Genomic DNA, 25,164 nt, shown 5'->3' on the forward strand with positions numbered 1-25,164 from the left:
TGCTTGATACTTGGGATAAAGTCCTGATGCCTTTCATGGCCTACAAGATCTGGCCCTGCCTTCCTTGACCACTCTCTTACACTTTTCTGCCACACTCCAACCACAGCAGCCCCCTTTCAGGTCCCCTCTGAAGGTGTGCCCGGCCTGTGTCTCCTCCTTGCCGTCCACTCTGCTCGAGTGCTCTTCTACACTCATCTTTGACCTTCAGGTCTCAGGTGGCCTTCCTTGACCACTCTGTCTCAAGTGCCCCCCTTCCCATTCGTCGCCCTCTCTCCAGGCCCCGGTTCACTTACCACACTGGGACACTCTCTTGCTTAGTTTATTTTTGTCCCCGTGCCCTAAAATACAAGCACCTGGAGAACTAGAATTTCATCTATCTTATTCACCTCCATCTGTTCTTATCCCTGAGCATTTAGTAGATGCTTAATGAATGACTGATACACATGGAGATGTTCCCTGGCTTCGGGTCTGGGTAAAAGGTGGCACCGTGGATTGAGTGGGCAGTAGGAAGGAAGGGCAGGTATAGAGAGAGGCTCCCATCACCTGCAGAATCAGGGCAAACTCCTAAGGATGAGCCCCGAGGCAGGCCAGGTTGGCCCTGCCCCTGTTCCCTGCCTCATCTGTGCTGCTCCAGCCTCCCCTCCCCACCGTCCTGCCCCATTCCTCTGGCCACACATCCTTTTACTCGTTTTTCTAAATCCTATTCAAATGTTACCTCCTCTAGGAAGCCTGCTCTGCAACCCCTGGCAGAGTTTGTTGTCTCCTCATCTTCTCTCCCACATCTTATCCACCCCTCCATTATAGCACTAATCATGCCAAGCCAGATTTCTTACTTATATGCCTTTCTCTCCCCTGCCCCAAGACTGTGAGTTCTTTCTAATAACAACAATAAAAATAGCTATAGTAATAATAATAGCAGCGAATACTTACTTCCAGGCACTATGCTAAGCATTTTACACAAATTATTTCATGTAACCCTTGCAACAACCCTATGAGCTAGGAACTATTATTAGCCTCATTTTACAGGTTAGGAAACTGAGACTATGAAAGGTTAAATAACTTGCCCAAAGTCACACTACTCATAAGTGTCAGAGCTGGAGCTTGGACCCAGGGCTGCCTGACCCAAAATCCACGCTCTCAACCATTTGTTCACCTGCAAGGTTTTATTGAGCACTTCCCATACATCAAGCACTGGGCTAGGTGTTGAAGCCATAATGGCAGTGAAACGAGACCCCTTCCCTGCCCTTAAAGAGCCCATGATCTCTTAAGGAACACCAGCATTAATCACAGAATCTTCCAAATCAACGTAAAAGTTATGACTGTGGCACCTGCTACAAAGACGAGGTCAGTGGTGCTGGGGGAGCAGATACCAGGTGAGCTGACCTAGCCCCAGCCGTCAGGTCTCCATGTCTGACTCGTCTCTGCACCTCCAATACCAAGCCCTGGGCCTGCACAGAGGGGTTGCTCATTGGATGTTTCTTTACCCATTGGTGCCAAATCGGCTTCATCCCCTTCTCTCATCCAGGCCCCCCTATCCCAGGGCAACTTAATAGTACTTCCTGCCCAGTTCTTCAGAGATCCTTTTAGGTCTCCCATGGCTCTCCTGAAAGTGTAGCGGATGCTTCTTTGCTGATGATGAGAGATTCAGACAAGCCACTTCACAATTAAGAGACCAGAAGTGTCCTCTAAGAGACGGGGCAGCATAGTTCTTTCTCCACTCAGCCTGGATTCCCAAGACGGTCATGGAGGCATCGATGCCACTCATTGCCTACTTAGGAGGAAGCACGGCTGGCCCTGGAGAAGAACAAAACATTTTGGGGCAGTGGGGGCTGAAGGAATGAGAACATTTGGTTTTCAAAACGAAATTGCTAGATTGCTTGAGGCAGGCAATAGATACCAGTTGGGCATCCTTGGACCGTCTCAGTGGGTGAGAGCTGATGACAGATTTTCCCCGTTTGAGTCCCTGGCCATGACGTTAAAGATAGATCATCTAGTACAACTCCTTTGTTTAACAGGCTGAAGCCCAGAGTTGGGAAATGACTTGCTCAAGTTCTCACAGCCAGTTGCGGGAGAGGGACTAAAATCTGGGTCTCCTGACTTATGAGTCACTGCTCTTTCCTGGGCAGCCCACAGATAGGGCTCCTTTTCTCTGCCTAGGGCTATGTGAGTGCATCAGGGAAGGAAAGCACTTTAACAAGCTGTTGCAGATGGACCAGTGGAGAGCCAGAGAGAGTCACACTGGGCAGTGGATGGGCCCAGATGCACTGGGTACTGCAGCCAGTGGAGAGCACTGATATCCTGGGCAGCAATGTCAGCTGGTCAGGTGGAAATCCAGCCAATGTCCTGGCTCCCCCTTCCCTAGCAACACGCCCCTTGAAGCACTGGCCAAGACTCTTTTAGCCAGCTGCTACAGAGCTCGGATCCACTCTCAGTCCTTTGGTTAAAAGGAGGTGAGAATGCCAGGCTGGTTCCTGCCACTTTCTGGGCATGAGTGACCTCTCAAGCAGCAAGGAGCTCATTACCAGTCAGGGGCCCTACGGCAGCCTCTCCCGACAGCAGGTGATGATGAAAGCAATAACACACAACTGCTCTGCAGCCCCCAGTTTTATTAAAGCCCAAAGTCTTAGGCATCCTTAATGAGGATAAAAGGCTCATGTGAGTGCATCAGGGAGGCATGTGGGATCTGGGGCCAAGACCTCCTGAGAAAGAGGGCAATGCAGAAAGATGACCTGCCAGGGGAGGCCGAGGGGTCAGGCCAGGGTCAGGCTTTTCAGAGAGGGAGAGTGGTCACCAGGAGATTCTGCCCCTTTCTGTTTGTTTAGCTCCCATCTCTCTATTTACTCAAAATTAACCTATTTATTTTCCTTTATCAAATAATCCAGTCCTCTGCTGCCTGCGTTGGTGGAATAACAACATCACCCTCCATCCACTGGGTCAAGAGCAGCCAACTTGCTGTCAAGCCCCATGAGACCCACTTGCCCTCAGCAGAAGGCCACGGGGACTGGGTATCGGGTTTCCTGGCTCCTGGTTTCCCTCTGCCCCCAAGACATGGTGGGCTCCTGGAAGGGTCCCTTCCCCGTCTGGGTATTCAGTGTCAGGGGGCCAGGGCCAGGGCTTCACACAGCACTGCAGACCTCAGCACCCCCTCAGGATGCCAGCCTGCCAGTGGGGAAAGGTGACTGCAGCCTTTTGTTCACCCTTCCTTCCCCGGGGCCCTGGCTTGATCATAATTCTAATACTGAGAACCATTCCTTTTGGCCAAAATGTAATCATCTCTTTCTACATGATTTGTGTAGCTTCTATTGTGCACTGTTGGGCACCTCTGAAACACAAGCAGGTGCAAGGCAAAGCCCCTGTGCCAAAGGGGCCTCTCACCTCATCACTACACTCCAATGGAAAAGGCACCGCTGCAGAGCAAAAGGGGGACTTGGTAACTGCTGTGAGTGGTGCCAGGGCAGAAAGTGTTCAGGGATGTGGGGAGAGGTGCTCTGGGCTGGGCCCAGGGTGAGCATCCCTGGTGGGACATGACCCTGGCCCCACAGTATATGTAGGATTGTCCAAGCAAAAATAAGATGAAGTGGCATTTTGGCAAAAGGTCCAAAGATCTACCACCCTGTGGACAAGAGGGTTGGCAGAGAGGAACAGAGACAGAGAGAGGACCAGATGAGGAGGGAAGATGGGACTCGACAGTTGAGCACCCTGAATGCAAGCTAAGAAGATGGGCCTTGATTCCAGAAGCCAAGCCAGGAGGCCTCTGAGGGTGTTTTGGCAGAGGTGAGGGATGAAAGCCTGGCAGCATGGGGTTCACAGTCTGGCCTTGCCACTCACTAGTCATGCAGCTTTGGGCAAATTACTTACCTTCACTAAACATTCACTTTTCTGCTGTGTACACTGGGGATAATGAGTACCTACCTTGCAGGGTAGTGGTTAAAACTCACTGAGATAAATTAGCAAAGGACTTAGCAGAGTATAGTAGCATATAGTAACATGCAACGTGTCCCTCCTCATTGCTACGTTTACAGAGCCCAGAAGGGGTTTCTGTAACCTTGGGCATGATGGAAACTTGTGGCGGTTATTAAGGGAAATAAAGGAGCTGGCCTTCCCCTTGCATCTTTGGCGCCTCTATCAGAGATTTAGGCAGAGGCACAGTTGATATGATCCCTGTGGCGTGGGGGGTGGGAGGGGCAGTCAGGCTCCTGCAATGCCAACTCTTGGGGCAATTCCCTGTGCCTCCCTCCCTTGACATCATCCATTAGGAAGACCAAGATGCACTAGAAGGAGATGGGGATTCTAATGCCTGCCGCCTGCTGCTCTTTGTTGTTCTCGTCTCTTTTAACTGGTTCTGGCCCCACTAGACTGCCTGTCTGTGTTTTGACTGCATCCATTACACAAAGAACAGTGCCTCTGGTAGGCACTCACTGAATACGAACAGAAAACAAATGAGTACATGGATGAAGCTGTGGTCTGCGGTTGGGGGGTGGGGGTGGTGGCTGGAAGAGCTGCTGCTCCAAGGAGAGCAAGGAGCACTCTACTAAGAGTTGGGAGCCAGCTTCCTCTCCGACTGGCTATGCCAGCCGAGGAGCCAGCCCCAAGTTCTTCTTCCGTGAAACAGAGGGAATAATGACAAGAACCCCTGCCTCACAGAGTTGCTGTGAGCCTCAGAGGTGGAAATGCTGTTGATGGAAGAATTTTGCAAAGCCCAGAAGCTCCACAGATGTTCATCTTGGCTCATTGGCTCCATGGAGGCCATGGGGTTCTGCATGCTGGGATGGGGGGTTGGGGTGGGGTTTACAGAGTGCCAAGCTCTGGCCCCAGCCAGACCCCTTTCTTGGGGAGTAGGGGTTGGGGGTGTCCAACTTCTGCTGCCTCTGGGATTTGATTGTGGGGTGAAGGGGGGGTGGGGGTGGGAGAATAAAAGAGACAAATCTAGGATTAGGGAAAGTATGGGTATGAGCGCCATCTAGAGGAGAGCATTGGAACCACATGCTCCAGAGGGATGCGGAATGGGATAGCCTTGGCTTATCCCTCCTAATGGGCCGAACATCTCTAGAAGTCAGCCATAAATGGTGGTCCTTTCTAAGGAGAATGGACAAAAATGCTTGACTCCTTTCTTTCTCAGAAGTCACCTTCTCAGGGAGAATATCTATAGCCCTCCCCAGGCATTTCATATCCCTCCCCCTGCCATACTTTTTACTCCTTGGTAAAAATATCTAACATATTTTTTTTTAATTTATTTTATTTTTTACTATCCATTTCCCTTGTAAAATTTAATCTCTGTGAGAGCATAGATTTTTGTCTATTTTGTTCTCTCCTACATCCCCAGCACCAGATAAACATCTGCTACCACATAGCAGGTGCTCAATCAATATTTGTTGACTGGCTGATTGAATGAATGAATGAGCTGATGGCTCAATCTGAAATAAGAGCCTCCTTGACCCTGACCTCTTCTTCCTTAAACCTGGGAGGAAACATCTTGATATTCTGGAGCCCCAAGTCAACCTCAAAGCCTGCAGAGGGAACTTTCACAAGGACAGCACCCCCTTCACCAAGTGGGGAGCCGGAAAGAGGGAGAGGAAGCAATCTGGCAAGGAGCTATTTAATACAACAGATGGACATCCTCACCATCTTTGAAGGTTTCCTGTTCTCTGTTGCCCAGAAACTTCCTGGGATTTGGAATTCCTGGTCATGATGATTTGGGGGCCAGAAAAGCAGCAGAGTGTGTGCTCCAGGCTGGTTTATTTTTGTATTTGTATATTTAGTAACAGTCATTGGCCACTCCAGTTTTTGCCAAGTTATACAGTCCCAGTCTTTATCATCTATCTTTACCTCTGGTGTCATACATTCTCCTATCCCACCTCTTTCAGCTTTACTCACAGACATCTTTGTTCAGTGTACTTACAATACTGTGCTACCATCACACAGTATTATGCTATCTATTTCTGGATCTATGCAATCAATCCTAAACATTCTGTAGTCCTTCAGCATCAAATGGCTGGTCTCTGCCCTCTTTCTATCTCCTGGTTGCTTGTGTTGTCAGCTTTTAATTCCCAAAGTTTGTTCATTAATGTCTGTTCATATTAGTGAGACCATACAGAATCTGTCCTTTTGTTTCTGGCTAACTTCACTCAACATAATGTCCTCAAGGTTCATCCACATTATTACATGATCCATATCTTTGTTCTGTCTTACAGCTGCATAATATTCCATCATGCGTATATACCACAGTTTGTTTATCCACTCGTCCTTTGATGGACATTTGGGCTGTTTCCATCTCTTGGCAATTGTGAATAATGCTGCAATAAACATTGGTTTACAGATGTCTGTTTGTGTCTTAAGTTTCAGTTCCTCTGAGTATATACCTAGCAATGGAATAGCTGGGTCATATGGCAAATCTATATTTAGCTTCCTGAGGAACCTCCACACTGTCTTCCAGAGTGGTTGCACCATTCTACATTCCCACCAACAATGAATAAGTGTGCCTCTTTCTCCACATCCTCTCCAGCACTTGTCATTTTCTGTTTTTTGGATAATGGCCATTCTGGTAGGTGTGAGATGATATCTCATTGTGGTTTTGATTTGCATTTCCCTAATAGCCAGTGAAGTTGAGCATTTTTTCATATGTTTTTGAGCCATTTGTATTTCCTCTTCAGAAAAAATGTCTGTTCATGTCCTTGGCCCATTTTTTAATTGAATTGTTTGTCTTTCTGTTAGTGAGATGCAGGATTCCTTTATATATTCGGGATATTAAACCCTTATCTGATACGTGGTTTCCAAATATCATCTCCCACTGTGTAGGTTAGGCTGGTTTATTTTTGAAGGGTGATCACATTTAAGGAAAGGGACAAAGTGGATCCAAGACCTGGCATCAAACATGGGAAGGGGAAGCATATGTCTCTTTGGTTGGCAGCATGTCCGGATCAAGGTAATGGATTCCTTGTGCTTCTACCTTGAGGTGTGGAAGTTACCAAGGCAAAGAAATTGACCAAAAATGACTAAGTTGAGGGACAGAAGCAGAAAAGAATTGCAGATCTGCTAGGAGAGGGAACACCCAGTGGCCAGAGTATGTGTCTTGTACAGGACTTTGGCATGGCTTTCATGCCAGGACTGGAGAGGGAAGGAAAGGGGTCAGCGACTGAGAAGAGAGAGCTGGAGAGGAACAGGAATGGTCCACAAAAGGGGATGGTCATCTGAAGGCTGCATGTAGGGCAAGCAAGGCCAATGCAGAGTGGCGAGGAGTAGGACCAGAATCTGAGCAAAACTGAGGAAATATTGAAGGAGACAAATCCTACTGAAGAGGCAACTTTACCACCTTTGCCTTTTCTACCCAGTTACTCCCAGAACAGAGGCCAGACCTTGGGGTCTTAAAAACATGGCTCTTGGCTTCAAAGAGCTTCTCCTCGGGCCCAGATTTCCCCTGTGACAGCTGCACAGGGAGCAAGAGTCATCCATCCTCTTGTCTGCTTCTTTTCAGGAAAGTGTGGATTTGGGAGAGATCATGTTCTCCCTCTGCTACCTGCCCACAGCAGGCAGGCTCACCCTCACAGTGATCAAATGTCGGAACCTCAAGGCGATGGACATCACAGGCTATTCAGGTACCTCCCTCACCCAACCTCCCTCCCATGGTGGCCCCCAGCAGCCTAGATTTTAGGATCTGGAGGGGCATTTGGAGAGAAGGGGGCAGAATTCTTAGGATAGGAATACCAGCTCTGGAGGTAAACTGCCTGGATTTGAATTCTAGCTCTGCCCCTTCCTGGCTGTGCAAATGCTTTGGATTCCCAATCTGAAAAAAATGGGAATGATAATTCTTTACACAGGTGTTTTTAAGGTTGTTCTAGTTTGCTAGGCTGCTGAAATGCAGATACTGTGAAATAGGCCAGCTTTTAACAGTGGGAATTTATTAGTTTACAAGCGTACAGTTCTGTGGCCATGAAAATGTCCAGATCAAAGCACCATCAAGGTGCTTTCTCCCCGAAGACTGGCTGCCAGCGATCCTGGACTCCTCTGCCATGTGGCAAGGCACGTCTGCTGGTCTCTCCCTTCTCTTCTGGGTTTTGCTGCCTCAGCTTCCTGCTTCCCTGGCTTTCTTTTTCGTTGTCTGAATTTCATTCTCTTATAAAGGACTCCAGTAAGAAGATTAGGACCCACTCTGAATGAGGTGGGTCCTATCTTAGCTTAAGTTAAGATCCTACTCACCGGAAGATCCTATTTACAATCCACACCCATAGGTATGGATCAGCTTTCAGACCATAACCTTCTGGGGTCCGTACAGCTTCAAACCATCACAAGGGTAAACAAGTTAATTCATGTAAAGTGCTTAGAACTGTGTCTGACCTGTAAGAAGCCCTCTGTACATATCAGCTATCATTATCATCCTTTCTCTTAGAAGAAGAAGAGAATAAGAAGCAAAGAAAATCTCTCTAGTTTATAGGAGGCCCCCAGACCTCCAGCAGGGTTATATCGGCTTTGAATGTGTAAACGTGAGTCCACGCAGCCTACAGCAGGCCTGTGTGCTGAGTCAAAGGAGCAAATTCTCTGAAAAGCCAAATGTACTCATATTTGAGATCTCCTGCAGGGCTCCTTGTTTCAGCCTCAGCACCAGAAGACTGTAGGGTGCAGCAGGAGAAATGTATTCCTATTCTAGCAAAAAAGGAAATGCTCCTTTGGGTACAGCACAGAGAACTGCAGGCTGGACATGCTGTTGGAGGCTGATCCCTCCCTTAGGATTCTGCAAGTCATTGTAGGAGAAGGTATTTGAGTTTGGAAATAGCAGACAAATAGCCTGAGTCCTGGGATTTAAACTGCCCTAGAGGTGAAATGAGGTGAGGCCTCCCAAAGAAGAGGCGCACAGAACAGTCTAGGCTGCATTCAGAATAGCAAATGTGGGGAAAGTTTCCCTAGTCCCCTCGCTCCAAGAGCTTCTTCTGATCATTCAGATTATCAAAATAAAACCACCCAGGCAGTGCCTCTGAACTTGGATAGGATTATATTGGAGATTTTTCATTTTATTTATTAATTGTTTACTTTCTCAAAAGCTCCTTAGTGTAATCACGGTTGCCATAAAGAAGTGACGGTCCAGCTGAAAACATCTGGGCCCAGACACTACTGGGTGCAGTTGGAAGCTGATGAGGTATTAGGCCTTGGAAATTGAGGTTTCAGGGAAAGGTGGCTGGGAAATGCTGAAGCAACAGATATTTATTTGAGCTTTGAGTCCCTGGGAGCCTCTGCACGCAACCTCCTTTGTCTCTCTGTCATGCTCACCCCTTCAAGTCCAAAAGCCCTCCCCTAACTCGTGCCCTCCCTAATGCCTCTCCTCTCAGGGCAGCTTCCCAACACACCCTGGGACATGGTGAAGAGTTTAAAGAATCTCTTCTGACACGTGAAAGGCTCTTATGCAGCAGCAAGTCTGCTTCTCTCAAAATATAACCAATGTAGATTTCATTTTAATATCAAAATAAGTTTGTACCAGGGATGGAAACTCACTGAGGACTCTCAAGAATGCTGAGGGAAATAGGATTTTGCTGCCCAAGTCCCCACACTATCTGCTCTGATGTAATTAAATTGATGTGCTAGAGAGTGAGCTTATGGTGAAGTCACTGAGGTAATCACAGGCTGCTCCAAATCAGAGGATTTGGGGTGAGAGACTTTTCTTCATGTTAAGTTCTAACCTGCCTCTCCTGGTTGCCCCTCTTTTCTACCTGAGTTTGAAAACTGGTGTAAAATGTTAGCTTGATTCTGAAAATGTGAGGGATTTTTGTCAGGGATTTCTATTTTGCCTGGAACAGTGTGGCACATGACAGGCACTCAATGAATATGTACTGAATGAAGAAAGAATGAATGAATTTGAAGCAAGAGGAACCTGGTCAGAGGATGGACATGCTCTGGGTCTCTTGCACTGGATCTCCTGTTTTTGAGAATGATTTGGAGGTTACCTTCAGCCCAGGCTGGTTTGACATTGGACTAAACTAGGGAGTGAATGGAGCTTATTTATTGCCTGTTCTTGGCTTATGTAGCACTGACCTCTAAAAACAAGAACCTTCCTATTCTCCTTGGTCTCAACTACCCCTGAATCAACTCCCTAAGATTTTCTGCTGGAAACATGGCAATAAAAATAATACTAAATAACAATAAGGATCAATATACCACAAAGTGGTGGTGAATGAGTAAACCCATCCATTTCTGTCACATCTGGTTTGCACTACTGAATCTAGTGTTTAGAAATGTGAGCTGTGGGGTCAGAAAGACCTGGAGTCAAATCTTAGGCAAGTTTTTAAATCTCTCTAAGCCTCACTTTCCCCATCTATCAAATGGGGATGGTTATAGTAAATATTCTTTAGGGTTGATGTGAGGTTTAAACGGCATGATGTATGTAAAGCTCTTAGCATATTGCCTGGCACATACTAAATGATGAATTTTGATGGCTTTCATGAAACACGCTGCTGGTCTTTGTGCCCTGCCTCCAGCTGCATAGAGCACCACAGGTTGTTAGGGAGGGAAGGGGCCTCAGAAGTCACAAACTTTTGTCCCAGAGAACCCTAGAGAACAGTCATCTCTTTGCTGAGCCTCTTGGATGATGGTGATGTCTTCAGTTCCTGCAAGGGAAGCATAGCCCCTGAACTTTATAAATTGGATCCGTATTGCAGGGGTGGACGGAGGTGGGAGAAGGAAGCTGTGAATCTCCCAGTCAGTAATAAGGCATCTGCTCAGTGACCCAAAGGACAGGCGCCTCTGCCTATATTTTTCCAAGCCTGATGACATGAAAATTTGCTCTGACGTGGGAGTGTATGGAAATAGGCATGGTGGGGGAATGAGGTAGCACTTGAGCAACCTGAAGCTTGAAGACGCTTTCCAAGGCAACATACACCCTTAAGGAGTTTAGAAGCTGCCACCTTAAAGACAGGTCTTGGAGCTAGCTTCTCCCCCTTGTCTGCTTGGACCTGAGCAGTGCCCTAGGGTATATGCACAGAGAATGGAGCCTGTGGGAAAACCAGAAAGCTGTCTCACACCAGTTCTCAAAAAACATCCTCCTTTCTTTGCACTGAAAATCCCCCTGAGAGAACACCCTTCCAAATGTGCAGTCAGAGACAGCAGGTTGATTAAACACCTGACGATCTCCCCAGTTTCCCCATAAACCCAAGTGTCCCCATGGTTCAGGCACAGCTTCCACCATCACATTGGTTAGTCTGCAGCACATTTAGATGTCTATGAAACAGCCTTTACAGCATGGAGTTTCTGATCAGGTGCTGTGGTTCTCTCTAGTTTCTGTGCCTCATCCCCCACCTGAATGAAGATCAGAGAGCATGAGGGGTCAGGAGGGGCTCAAATGCCCAGGAAATAGAACCATCTGCCCCGAATCACAGAGCTGGGGGGAGCTGGCAGCTGTAGTCTGCACCTTTTGACAGATTCACATGAGGCCTGGCTTCTGGGCAAGAAGGTGTCTCAGGCCATCAACATCTCAAAAGCTATTATTACCTGTGAGTTGCCCGCCCGTTTCTTCAGCTGCACAACATAAATAGCAATTACAGTGGTGAACAAGACACCTGTGCTATGGAGCACAATAGGTGTCAGTTCACTTGGATGAGCAGAAAATTTCAGGGTAGAAAGATGACCATGAAATATCCGTTCAGAAAACTAAAGAAGAATCAAGGAGGGGAGGCATATGGGAGTTCAGTAAAAAGACATCTCCTATTTTGAATGTCTCTCTGGATGGAGAGAATCCAAGATCCCACTGAGAAATGAAATGTCAACCAGCTGCCCCTGAATCTCATGAGATCTGCTTTCATTCCCCGCTGGCCAGAGCTCCTTCCTCCTCCACTGCCTGGAAGCAGGGAAGAAATGGCTTCCAGGGAAGCAGAGAGCAGGGTCACTCCTCCCCTTCTTGATGCCAAGTGGAAATGAGCTTGTTGAGACAATGAGCCTCGTAATCATGTTGTCAGGTGAGGAAGACAAAGAACAGCAGCATGATCGTCACTGTTCATTTTACCCCAGCACATTGCTGCTCCTTGGGCATCACTGTGTTCTATTTTTATCATCCTTATCCTTTGGTTAATAATGCTGGGCAAAAAAAAAAAAAAAAAAAACAACCCAGAGGCAAAGATTCCAAGTAGGTGAAAGAAATAGCCTTTGTTCAGCTTCACCACCTTTGGAGCCAGCCGGCCATCAAGGGGCCAAGATTTAAAGCCATGGACCCATGGGCAGGTGTCCTGTTTGATTTGGGGCCAGCTTCCCCATTAGTGAAAGTCCATTAAGTTCTCTCCCAAGAACACTGAGGCAGCTAAAGACTCTATGTTTATTAAGCCTGAGCATCCTCAGAGACAGGTGTGCTACATAAATACAAGGTGATTTAGTTATTTTAACAACCCACTGATACCATCTGATGAGCAACAGTAGATCTAGGGCTTCGGTCCCTCTGCTGCAAATGATGTTTGAGAACAGCTATTTAACACAGTCCCTTCCCTTTCCAATGCCCCCATTGGCACAGATCCATATGTCAAAGTGTCCCTGCTTTGTGATGGGCGGAGGCTGAAGAAGAAGAAAACCACCATTAAGAAGAACACTCTCAATCCTGTCTACAATGAGGCCATCATCTTTGACATTCCCCCGGAGAACATGGATCAAGTCAGCCTGCTCATCTCGGTTATGGATTATGACCGGTAGGTATGGGTTGCAGAAGGTCATGATTCCCCTGCCTCATCCCCACTCCGATCCAGTACTGGATACCTTGATCTTGGACCGTGTGGTTCAGAGCTCAGGTGCACATTGTTCTCAAATCTGGCTCCACCCAAGAAGGGTACAGGAGTTGGAGAAAGGGGCTCAAGCTCCCTTCCCTGCTGGCCGATTTCCTATCAGGGGCTGATCCACTCATTAGCCTCCCAGGATGGGAGTCCCTGGAGTCATCCCTGATGATCCTCATTCTTCCACCTGGCACTCAGTCTTATGATCTGTCCTTTAAAATGCCTATCTGTCTCCATTTCTGCTGCTGCTGTCATTCTCACTCTGGGATGGCCATGTAGCCTTTTAGCTGCTCCCTGCCTCCAGCCACTCCCTGCCCCAATCCAGCCAACATACAAAGGACACACCTTCCAAGAAGACCTGCCCTCCTCAAGAACCAGCAATGGCTCCTGTTGTCCGGGCTCTTCCCCCAGACTCTCAAGGCCTTTTATTACCTGGACATGGCATATCCATCCAACGTGATTTCTGCTTCCTCAGATATACTTCCTCTCTTCTGCATATCCAAATCTTGCTCCTCCATCAAGGCTGGCTCGAAAACATTTTCCAACCACTCTAACCACTCCAGCCTCCATGTCTCCTTCTCTCCAGTTGTCACTTTAGGTAAAAGAGAATGAAACCATGCAGTAGAGCTTTAACCCTGGACTTTTAGCACAGGTTCTTGGCCATAGTAGGTGCTTAGTGAATGTATTTGAGTAATGATTGATGTTCTTGCTGAGTGACTCAGTCACATCCCAGCCGCCGGGGTATGGAGAAATGCTGCTCAAAGCAGGTTGATTTATTTCCAAAGGCTGATGTGTTAAGCAAGTTTGTGATGTGCTGAGTGAAATAAAAGAAGAGACTTAAACTTTCCCACCCCCCAAAGTCAGGCCATCTGGCCACCATTTCCTGAGATTCCAAGCAAGTTTATAACCTTTTGCTCATCTGTCTCTGTCCAATGTCCACCCAAGGAGGCTGGACCTCCAAGGCCCTACCAAGCATCCGTCTTCAGAGCCCAGAGTTCTGATTTGGACCTAATGGGTAGAGTCCTGGGCCCCAGGACCTCCCTTTCTGCAGACATGTCTGGTCACCAATGCTGGGCCCTCTGTTTCCCCCCAGAGTGGGCCACAATGAGATCATAGGAGTCTGTCGCGTGGGGATCAATGCCGAAGGCCTAGGCAGGGACCACTGGAACGAGATGCTGGCGTACCCCCGGAAGCCCATCGCACACTGGCACTCCTTGGTGGAGGTAAAGAAATCCTTCAAAGAGGTGGGTGAGGTCACGCTTGGCTCCAGCATGTTTGCTGCATGGCTGTGTTGGCTGGAGAATGGCAATTGGCTTCTGCGAGACTCTCAGCCTTTCCTGGGATGGGGGGAGTGGAGGCCCCATGCTTCTCACCCAGGGTGTGGCCAGCAGACAGGAAATGGAGGGAGAAGGTGGGGAGCTGCCTGACAAAAAGCCCTGATGTTGGGCATATTGAAAGTAAAATTGAGTCCTTAATGGAAAATAAGAAACTTGGAAGAAGCCTGCCCAGCAGCTCCACTACACCAAGCCCGGAGTGCTTTCATAAAGCCCCTGGGTCATGTTCCTCCTTTAGGAGCAAGCCCCAAGAGGTGGGGTGAGATCAGAACTTGGCAAGAAATTCTATCCCTGTTGGAGCAGTGAGTTCTCTGAGGCTCAGGCCAGTCAGCCACTTGCTAGTTTTCACTGCTTGGGTGCAGAGCACAGAGAGAAGTTGCCTCCTCTTATGAATGTTGGTTTCCACTGTTGGGGAAGGTAGCGTGGCCTCACGGTGACACACTTACTGGTTTAACAGAGATGAAACAGAGAGAGCACTGGGTTTAGAGTCCCAAGAACTTGGGCTCCAATCCTGGCCCACCCAACTTGCTACATAACTTTGAGCCAATCTCTTTCTTCTCAATTGCAAAGAAAATATCCTGTGAATGATATATACAGTCTGCCCTACCCTCCCCCAAACCCCACCATTTTAGGATCCTGTGATTTATCACGTTGGTGGTCCCCAGGACTCCTTTTTCTCAAATGGATTGGGATGAGGGGGTGACCCGGCAAGCCTTAAACCCCATTTTTACCAATCTCATCCCCCCATCCATAGCTTAGAAAACCTGAGATTGTTCACTCATTTTAACAGCCTTCAAGCCTAGTAAGTCTAGATAGCTGTGTAATATTGGAAAAATCTACTAAAAAGAAAAATAAAGTTTCATCCCTTCCACCACATGGCCCTCAGCTGTAGAGCAGAATCATCTTAAAAACAACCCCCTCCCCACTCTCTGTGAAGCAGAAGAGGTGTGGACGGCACACCCATTGGAGCACAGGCTCCCTTTCCTTCTCAGGGTGGATGAGCCCATCTCCACCTGTTCCCAGCAGTGTCAGGGGTCTCAGGAGAGACGGAGAGCTGAAGGAGGTGGACACATGGAATCTTGTGGGGGCAAGAGAGAGAGCACCTGGGGAAGCCAGGCTAATTGACTCACTTCCCCAGGTGCACGTGTGCTTCGCAGAGCTCTCATACTGTGTGGCAGCAGCAAGGACCAAGGCACAGATGCAAAGTTCCTGTCGATCTGAGACCTCAGGTTTCTGTCTGGTGGTTGCTTTGATTTTGCCACAGCTGTGGAGCTTTAATGAGTGAACCAGTCTCTCAGCTCCCTGGCTCCCCTCCCGCTGGGGTGCCTCTGCCCACATGTAGGAAAGGCTCTTTTCCAGGAGGCCCTCTCTGCAGCGTGTGGGTGATGGACACCGGACCACCCTCCACCTACACAGGAGGCAGCTACTGGCAGGACTTGGAGGACCTGCAAACAACATCTGGCACCTCACTGAGCACCCAGGAAGGGTGCCACCCTCTATTTTTTTTTTTTTTAAGTCCTTTGGTGATATTTAAGAGTAGAATAAGTATACTAAAATGTTTAGGATGGCGTAGGGGCAAGGGCATGGAATGGAGACGCCTAGAGACCTGGCTGACCCTCTGGTAGGCTGTGGGTCCTCAGGCAATTCACTGTCCCACTCTGGTCTTCTGTTTCCTCATTGGCAACATGAGGGGGTAGGCTAGATGATCTCTAAGGTGAGATGATCCCTTCTCTTCTCTACTTTTCTATGACTCCCTGACCCTAAATGATGACTAGGTGCATTTGCTTGCTCCTTGCACTGTGACTGCCTTTCTAATCTTGAATAAACTGGCCTGACCATGGCAAACTGGAAATAAATGAGAGAGCAGGGGCTGGAGTTGGGACTGGGAGTGCTGAGTAGCACAGAGATGGTGTTGAGACTTGGCCCCAGAATCACTTTCCTTCATGACGAATACAACTAATTAAGCCAAATAATTGATTTCAAGTCCTATTTCTTTGAGAACTCCAACTCACTCCTCTAGACTGCAAAAGAATAAAAGATAAAGTAAAGCTTTTGAAAATGAATATTTGATGAGACAGTAAAGGGAAAGTTACAGTATATGGAAAACAAAAAGAGAATAACTTGATCCATATCCTTTGGGTTTACTCTTTTCTTGACCTCTTACACCAAATGCCTGAGACAACTCCCTCCCCCACTCACTCTCCCACCATTTGCTGCTCAGCTGATCATTTCTCTGTATCAAGAAGCTGAAAATGACATTCGTCTTGGCAGCTTAGAATTTCACCAGTGCAAATTCGTAAAAAAAAAAAAAAAAAAAAAAAAAAATGCCTACATTCTGAACACCCACAGTTCAAGTGTCTTTAAAAAAAATGCGTCTAACCGCCAAGCAGATAACATTATCTAAGCCCTCTTTGTGTTTATGTGGTGCATTATACTTGAACATATATCCTTTCAATCATCCTGAGAGCCCACAACCTGCCTTCTTTTCAGTCCTGTTCTGGACATTGAGCAAGAGCTCTGCTCCTGGAAATTTTTTTCTCCCATTTGTCTGATCCAGAGAAAAATCTTATTCTCCAGCTCCCAGGAAGATAAATGGCCTTGCATCTGTAAAGCACTCTGTATTTATACTGCACCTTTCTAAGAGGAGTTTCAAGCACTGTGATCATCCCTTTTTTATTAATGAGAACAGAGAGCACCATACTTGCTTGCTTGTTTGGAGTTTAAAATGAGGTTGTGGGGAACAAATTAACTGAAAAGACATTTTTCCCTGCTGGGATTTTCTCCTGAATAAAAATTAATTAAGCCATAGCTCGTGCCCTTCCCCATCTGTGGCTGCGGCCCTCTTCCCGCTCAGGACTCCTGCCTGGTGTTGTGTGTCATAGACGTCAACACACACAAAATCCAGGTTGACCAGTGACCAGCTGTCTTTACTTAGGAGGGCCAAGTTTGGATCATCCACCAGAGGTTTGAGATCTCTGTTGGAATGTGACCTGTTTCAGAACAACAAAAGACCTTTCCTGGAACACAGCCACCCTGGAACAATTATCTTCCTGTGTGCCCGGCACCAGTTCCCTGCTATGTCAGAGCCACTGTGATAATCCTGCCGGCATCATTCTCCTTCCCATTGTCCACGAGCCCCATCTGCTCCCTTTGTTTATCTTCATAGGTGAAATCAGGGCCTAGCGGGGAAGCCAGTGTCCCTTCTTCCCTTGTCCCTGCTAAACAATTAAGCTCCGTGTGACTACACTTTGGGCTGTTACATAAAGGAAAAGAAGGTACCCTGTGTTGCCACTTCATTGTCTCTTCTGTGACCTGGCCTATCAATCAGGTTGTTTAAGTGGCATGCCTACCCAGGGGAGGAGCCAGTAATTACAATGTATCTTTCATCAACATTAAAGGTTGTAACAGAAAAAGTAGAACTCTGAAAATGAAGGTCTGTTAAACAAAAGCCTTAGTAATCGTCTTCTGTCACCTTCTGGTTAAGAAACTCTTGAGTCGGAAGTCACAATGGGCTCAGCAACCAGGCATTTATTTATCTAAAATATTTCACCAGGGAAACCCTCGGTTGTGATTTCATTCTCGTGGATGCTGCAAGCAGAGAGACTGCCACCCGGAGTTAGGAGTAAGTACCTGGTGTGGACCCACAGAGGTTAGGTTTGTTATCACATTTTGTGTCTTCTTCTTCCCCTAGTGTGGCCAGATGCTAAGATAACAGCAGGATGGAATGGAAAGAGCACTGAATTGAGAGTTAGGAGACTTGGTTTTGGATCCTGGCTCTGCCCCCAGCTTGCTGTGTGACACTGAGCGATAGCTTGCCTTCTCTGAGTCTTTGCTTTCTCATCAGGTTCTGGCATGCTAAGATTGCTCAGGTCTACGTCCCACAATGGTGATCACTGTCCCTGATTGTCCAGCTCTTGGTTATTGGTAAAGCTCTTCAAGTTGTTCAGGAAGTACTAAGGATCCCATGAATTATGGAGCCAAGGGAAGGATAACACAGGCTCTCAGAACTGGGAGTGTTAAGCTAGTTCAGTAGGTCTGGGTCTCTACTCAGCTTTGTGGGCTTCCCATCTATTCCATAGGTGATGCTGGCTGGCAAATGGTCTATTTAGGTGGCTCAGCTCTCTCTAGAGATGTCTGTGTTAAGGGGGGACTGCATCCTCCCCACCTGTCCTCCCATCCATTTATACACAATTGCATTGTTTCAGCCTCTGCTCGGCCCCATCACTCCACAATGGAGACCCCTAAAGCTCAGGAGAAGCAGAAGGAGCTGCACTTTGGGCTCAGGAAGGTCATCCTAACCACTTACCTAATCTCTCTCTGGTGCCCTTTCCTGGAGGCAGCTGGGAGGGTATTGGGTCTCCTCAGCCCACGAAAAGGATGGGTGAGCAGTGAACACTGACTTGCTTTGAAGTTAAACAGCCCCCAGGCAAGTCAAGAATATTCAGTGGGTCAGATACTTGCCCAGAAGACACCACTTTAGCTATGATTGGCTTTTCAATTTAAGAAGGGTTGACTTGCTCAAGACACAGGTCCATTCATCCTCAATCCTCTCCTTCAGTCCATTATGCCTCATGACATCACTCACTCCCACAGAAGGGTTACCATCACAGTGAGAGAAAACAGTCTGTGAGCCAAGAGATCTGAAGAGAAGAAAGGGGTTGGAGGTGCCAGAAAGGGGAAGGGACTGACACTTGCTTGCACCCCCTACCTCTTCACAAGTTGGGTGCAAAAGCCCATAGGAAGCATTAAGATTGAGGAAGAGAGCCCAAAGCTAAAGCAATATCAGGTTTTTAGCTGTACTAACAGCTCCCAGACAAACTGCTAATAATTCATGATCATGGGTTCTTGGCAGTAAGTGTGCACTCTGCAGACTGCCTCTTTCACTGCTAATGTAATCTGATTTTCGGTGTGAAAAATGGCTGAAGCACTCAGAAATGGTCCAGCCTTAGCATCTCATTAAAACACACAGGCATGCATGCACATGCACCCACACACACACTCACTCCACTCAGTGAAGAAAGCTTTACTTATCTCTGGAGTAGGTCTTTAAAAATCAGACATTCCAAAACTGGAAAGTCTAAAGATGTTTTCCTTAAGTTTTTGCATGGCTGACAGCAAAAATCAAGAAAGCTTACAAGAAGCTGGGAAAGGTGAATTCAGTGCACGAGCCAGATAAGTTTTGGAGGTTGTAATATAAATTCCCTCAGCATTCAATGATCGGCTTTCTCCTCTCCGCAGTGGCAGGGCCGAGCTGCCAGCTTCGACAGCGAAAGCTCGTGCCCTTCTCCAAAACCACCTCCAACACCATGAGCCGCATGGCCGAGCAACACAAATGGGACTCAGCAACGTTCTTTTCGCACTTGTTCAACAGTCTAAACACAATGTCGTGCAGTAGCAGCGGCAGCAGCGGCAGCTGCAAGTCTCTCACTCCAGGGTCTTAACCATCCTCTGTAGGTTAAGGCCGAGACACTTGTCATGTAGTTGGTTCTGTCTTAGTCTTTTCTGTCTCCCAAGGTGATGTTTTTGTGGTTTTTCACTTTTTATGGATCTGCTGTCAAGAAAAGAAGAGGAAAAAAATATAGTAGGATAAAATGATGAGTGGAGAGCCCAGAAGTTGGTTCTATAAAATACAGTGTAAAATAGCAGACTTTTCCGGGGAGGTGGATCAAGTTTCTGAAATTTTGTGTCTTTACCAAGCTCCCTGATCCTGCAGAAGGAAGAGGATGGAGCTTTGGCTACATTTCCAGTGTCCTGCAGGGATGGTGCAAATCCAAGGGCCTTTCTGAGGCTGATTATGACTCTTTGAAGCTCTTCACTGGTGTGACATAAACCAAGACGTGGGCTCCTGGCCCCATGTTGCAATCACAAGCACTTTGAGCTGTTTGTGAACCTTCAGCTGGTTGGGCAGGGTTCCTTGTTCCCTTTCCTCATTTGCTTTCCTCATGAATTGAAAATGTATTGATTCCTCATGGGAACTTAGTCATTTTCTTTAGGAATGATTCTGCTGAAACTAAACATGCTGTATGTTTTCTGACACTCCACCGTTAATGATCACATTTGTTTGAAAACAGGATCTTTGTTCTCAAAAATAACCATTGTAAAGAAAGAGAGGCACATATGTTGCAAAATGATTTCTGTGTTACACATAGCTTTATAATTCCATGAAGTATCAAGCAGCTGTTTAAAATGCCTAAACAAATCAAACAAAACCCTAGATAAAATGTTCTTTTCAGAATGGGTAGTTTCAAAATCCAAGTAACAGTTTGAGCCCATCTTGCTTATGAAGAGAATCTTCTTGACTGCAACCAAGGCAGCTTACGCCTATTTCAGCCCTATTGACTCTGGGACAGTAGTCACCTTGAACTTTGGTTCTATAATTACTAAGTACTTCAGTGTTCTTTGTTTCAGTGTTAGTGGATCTTTTTTTTTTCCTTTAGATCTCTACTTTAGGCCAAATTCACCTTAGGAAAAGAAAAAGTTTAAACGATTCTGTATTGTAATAGCACAATTCTGTTGACTTAATAGTGGCCTTCCTACCTACCCCCATAACAAGGTTGATTTGCTCAGTCTTAGTTTGTATAACCCTGGTAAGTGCATGGAGGTGTGTTTCCACTTCAACTTGTGACTAAACAGTGTCAATTTCCAGAAGTGTGTGTATGACTCCCAGGAGATGTGTCTGCTGAAGAACCCTTTCTCTCAGCAGTGGAGGGTCAAGAACATAAAAGCTACTCACCAATCTTGTGTCTTTTTCTTTATATGTGTCACATTCTATAGGAGCAGCCACTCCATAAAAAAACTCTCATTTTCAGGCAGATTATCACTGATAATCTCTACTGATATAACTTTGGGTAGTATTTTCTAGTCTTACAACAGACCAGATCTATCACGAGGTAACAGGGTATTGTGGCAAAAGAAGTTTTCAACTCAGAAAATTATATGTAGATAACCCCAAAACTTCACCCTGGACTGAGCCATAGGCCAGGGGCTGATGTGAAAAGTAATTTTTCTCTGCAAATGTCTTGTGGCTGATAGAGCATGGCCAGGCAGCCCTGCGGCTGGATGCTCACTTGAGAATGAGGGAAAAACCCGAGGTCACAAGGAGATGAACTTCATTCTGTTTCTTGACTCTGGCTTGATGCCTCATCTTGGCCATCTCGGTCACTGAGCAGATGCTGGGGGTCCTGCAACTGCGAAGGGGCCAGTTCAGTTTCTTCAGTCACAAGGAGATCAGACATTAGTGTGAGGGGTCCTTCTGGAAGTGAGCTCAGAATGAGCATCCAGCTGTCATCTTTATACCTTTCGGCAGGTGGAGATGAGCCATCCCAACCTTTTGGAGAAAGGAGTGTTCTCAGTTTGAATCATAGGGTGGTTATTGCTCTCGACAGTCCCCTTATATCCAAGCAGCTATCTCCCGTGAGTAAGTAGCCCAAACGGTTTCAGAAAATCGTTTCCTGAGCAGATTATGGTCAGCCCCCTAACCAACTGCCACTATTGCAGCTCCTGCAGTCTCGGTAAATTTCTACAGGCATGGGAGCCCACCCTTGGGAGGCTTTTAGCTCCTGGCGCCGCAGCCCCGGAGCCACCGGGAAGCTAGTTCTCAGCCTGAAGCACTAATGAAATCGTCTTCATTATCTAGCCCAATATTTCTCCTTCCCAGATGAGAATAAAGTGACATACAAAGGTGATTCATTTGCTGGCTTCCTCTGGCATGAGAAGCCCCTGGGGTCGTTGTGAGCTTTGCCCAAGTCGCCATAACTAGGACTACTCACAATAGATGTTTTTTAAAAGACACGAAGTTTCCTTCTTTACTCGGCTATGTTTCTGGACTGAAAGATGCCCTCCCTCCTCCCTGCTTACCCAGGATGTTAATTAATTGCATTGTCATTTAAAATATTATGTTGTTAATTACTGCTTCTTGTCTTCCCACCCCTGTCACAGCTTGGAGTTTTTATTCAATTAAATCTCTGTCTCTTGCTTAGTTCTCTTGTCATTTTATGTTCCTGAGGTTTAGCGGTCAGCACGTGCACCGGACACTGCAAAGCTTTTGTTTGTAATCTTTGTTTCACCCAGATGACTTCCCTTCTATCAGAGGTACAACAGAAGGGCTTGTTTATTTTTCATTCTGAAGAAGGAATACCTGCATGCCCCAGGAGGCTGCAAATCCACCCGTGTTTTGTCAGGCTCGTGGCTTGCACAGCATTTGGTGTGCATGGCTTGGCTGTTTCCTCAGCTGTTCAGCTCAACGAGCAGCCCCTCCAGATGCTGAAGCTTCTCAAGGGAAGTGGGTCACACTTATCTCTGGAAAGTATGATGCTTTCACCCACCAGGAGAGGAAACCTGCTAGCTCTCATAAAACAAAACTTGGCACAGTGGTGGGAAAATCCTATTGCAGTCTCAAAAATTAAAAAAAGAACATTCTAGCTTAATAGAATATCCTCTCTGCTCACCCCCAGCTCTTAATTAATTTAGAAGGCAGCCCATAGAGAGGAGAGGAGAAGGTACTAGCCGTTCCTGCACATCTGCATCTAAATTACCGACACTCCACAGTGAGATGCTGGGGGAACTGAACTGCTGAGAGAAGCACTCTGCTGCCTGAAGATGTGGCTTCCTTATGCTAGTGCCTTTCCATCAGGTCACTGATCGGCCAGCAGGATTCAGTGATATGCTGACATATCTAGAGCCTATAAGCCAGCAGGGTAAATGCATCTGTCAGGATGGGCTATGTTTTGCTGCAATAACAAACCAACCAACCTTCAGACTTCAGTGTCTGGAAGCAACAAAAGCTTTTATTTCTCATTTGTGCCAAATGTCCACCACAAGTCAGCAGGGGGAACTCTGCTCATTGTATTTACTCACAGGGACCAAGATGAAAGACGGGCCAACATCACAAACACTGCTGGTTTCCATGGCCAAGGGAAAAGAGCACTCGGAATGCTCTCATACCGGCATCAGTGCTCAGGCTGGAAGTATCACATCACGTCCCTTCGCAGTTCATCGCCAAGAGCTACTACTCACATGGTCTCCCCAACACCCAAGGGGTTCAGGGTGTGCAATCAGACCACATGTCCAGGAGAAGAAGCACTGGAAATAGTTGGTTAATAGGACTAATGAGGACCTCAGTGAACCTACAGACCTGTGCTTTTAATGACTATTAGAGCTACTGAATGGCTGATTCAGAGAAACTAATCAGGAAAACAAGATGTTCTATTCATTGTTGAATGAAATCAAGAACTATATAATGAGCTCCCTCTCTGGGCCAGACACTGTGCTAGGTGCTGGGGTTGTGAAAATGACTCAGACTTGAATCTTACCCACAAAGAGCTTTTAGTCTAATAAGGGAAATAAGATGGCAATATAAGTAATAATAATCCAAGTTAGAAAGTGCAGTAAAGGAAGGTGAAATAAAAGGATTTAGAAGCCCAGGAAAGAATATCACAGCTTGGCAGGTTGAGTGATGGCTTCAGAAAAGAGATGGGGTTTGATTTAGGCCTTTGAAGATGGGTGGCATTTGGATATGTGGAAGTTGCAAGTAGAGGACTATTCCAAGACGAGGGATTCCTACAAGTGAAGGCTCAGAGCAGAGGCGGGGTTTTGAATTTCTATGGGGCTGTCAAGTACCCTGAATCTAAGGGAGACAATGAACCCTCTGAGCTCAACTGCCACCTTGCCCTTACTGGTCAGACCAGGAAGAATGCCTGGTCTCTCCAAAGAGCCCTCCATTTCCCCTGCCCTGAACCCCATATCACCAAGTTATAGACCTGGCCCCTGCCTAGTTCTTGCCAAACACCTCCACTGGGAACTGGGCCTGTTTCTCCTCCCTCCATTGTTGGCTTGGTTCCTGTTCCAAAATGGGCTGATCACCTGAAACTGCAGACTTGTCTGATTTTGAGGATTCATCTAGCTACCATACCCCATTCACTTAACCAGCCTCACCTCCCCAGGCTATTTCTCAGCCAGAAGCTTCTTGGGACATTATGATTTGTGCTATGCCCTTCTCTTCTATCCAGATGTCTGATTCCCTAGAAGAGGGAACAAGACCTGCCTCTCCCTGTTTCCTTTCCTTCAGCTAGTTCACAGCTGCAATGCCAGCCTGGCTTGTGGCTGAGCCACAAGGAAAGACTAAAGGCAGAGGCCAGTAGATGGTTGCAGTAATCCACTCGAGAGAGGGGAAGCCTGAGCCAGGGCCCAGACAGTGCACATGGGCATAGGGTACCTGTACCGGAGGTGGCAATTACAAAGGGAAAGTGCAACAGGGCTGGCTGCTGATCAGATCTGGAAGGCAAGGAGAGTGAAGGAAGATTCAAAACTGTTGTATGTTTTACATATGAGGAACCAGAAGAGTGATGATGCCTCCCATAAAAAACCAGGAATTCAACAGAACAAATAAAAATGATGAGTCCAGTTTTGGCCAAACTAAGTTTGAGATGCTGGATGGATGCCTAGCAGACAGCTGCAGTTCAAGATGTAGCTTAGCAGAGAGTTGGGCATGAGAGGTTAACTTATACAAAGTTGATACACAAAAATGAGATGTGAAGAGGGAACTGGGGAAGATGTGGAGTAGGGATCTGTAAGACATACTCCTCCTCTACAAGCAGCTAGTGGACAAGCAGACACTATCTGAAACAAAGGTTCCAGGGCTCCAGGGGCCAGGGGAGCACTGTACAGCATCCAGAAAAGAGCAGGACAGGGAGACTGAGAAGCTGCAGCAAAGAAACTGTGAGTGAATTGCTCAGTGGCAGTGGCTGGTGCCCATACCCCACCCTTAAGGTATGCAACTTCAGTATGGTCTGTGGCTGGCCGCTGCAGATGGAGAGGGATGTGGGAATGGGGTTGGGGTTGGGGTGGGGCAAGGCCAAGTGCAAAGAATGGCTTCTGAGCAGCAAATTGGGAATGCTGGGTCCTAGCCTGCTCCAACAGGGTTTCTTGTGATAATTGTGCTAACAGCACCCCCAGCAGGGTTGGAGCCTGTGGAGTTTGAGAAAACACACTCTTTCCTTAAGGCTGAAGGGAATAGTTTGCTGAAGAGCACCATCTGCTGGGAAGGGCAGGAAACCACAGCTTTGGGGAGCCAACAAAAAAGGCTTTTTTGTCATCTTTCC

At 47.0% G+C, this 25,164-nt stretch overlaps 1 protein-coding gene across 3 annotated transcripts in view; it reads left to right on the forward strand.

The window, feature by feature from the left end:
• The window catches only part of SYT6 (synaptotagmin 6), a 62,442-nt gene extending 40,399 nt beyond the window's left edge, over positions 1–22,043 (forward strand). The window contains exons 4-7 of one of the 3 annotated variants that reach the window (XM_037826315.1): positions 7,472–7,592; positions 12,479–12,650; positions 13,825–13,954; positions 19,304–22,043. In XM_037826315.1, coding sequence (XP_037682243.1) covers positions 7,472–7,592; positions 12,479–12,650; positions 13,825–13,954; positions 19,304–19,375 — 495 coding nt within the window. In that variant the 3' untranslated portion in view covers positions 19,376–22,043. Of the gene's footprint in view, positions 1–7,471; positions 7,593–12,478; positions 12,651–13,824; positions 13,976–15,203; positions 15,494–19,303 lie in introns of those variants that run through there. The other 2 variants (XM_037826314.1, XM_037826316.1) reach the window with 2 other exon arrangements.
• Positions 22,044–25,164: the final 3,121 nt, after the last annotated feature.

This window comes from Choloepus didactylus, chromosome 2, assembly GCF_015220235.1.
Source record: "Choloepus didactylus isolate mChoDid1 chromosome 2, mChoDid1.pri, whole genome shotgun sequence".
Lineage (NCBI taxonomy): Eukaryota > Metazoa > Chordata > Mammalia > Pilosa > Megalonychidae > Choloepus > Choloepus didactylus.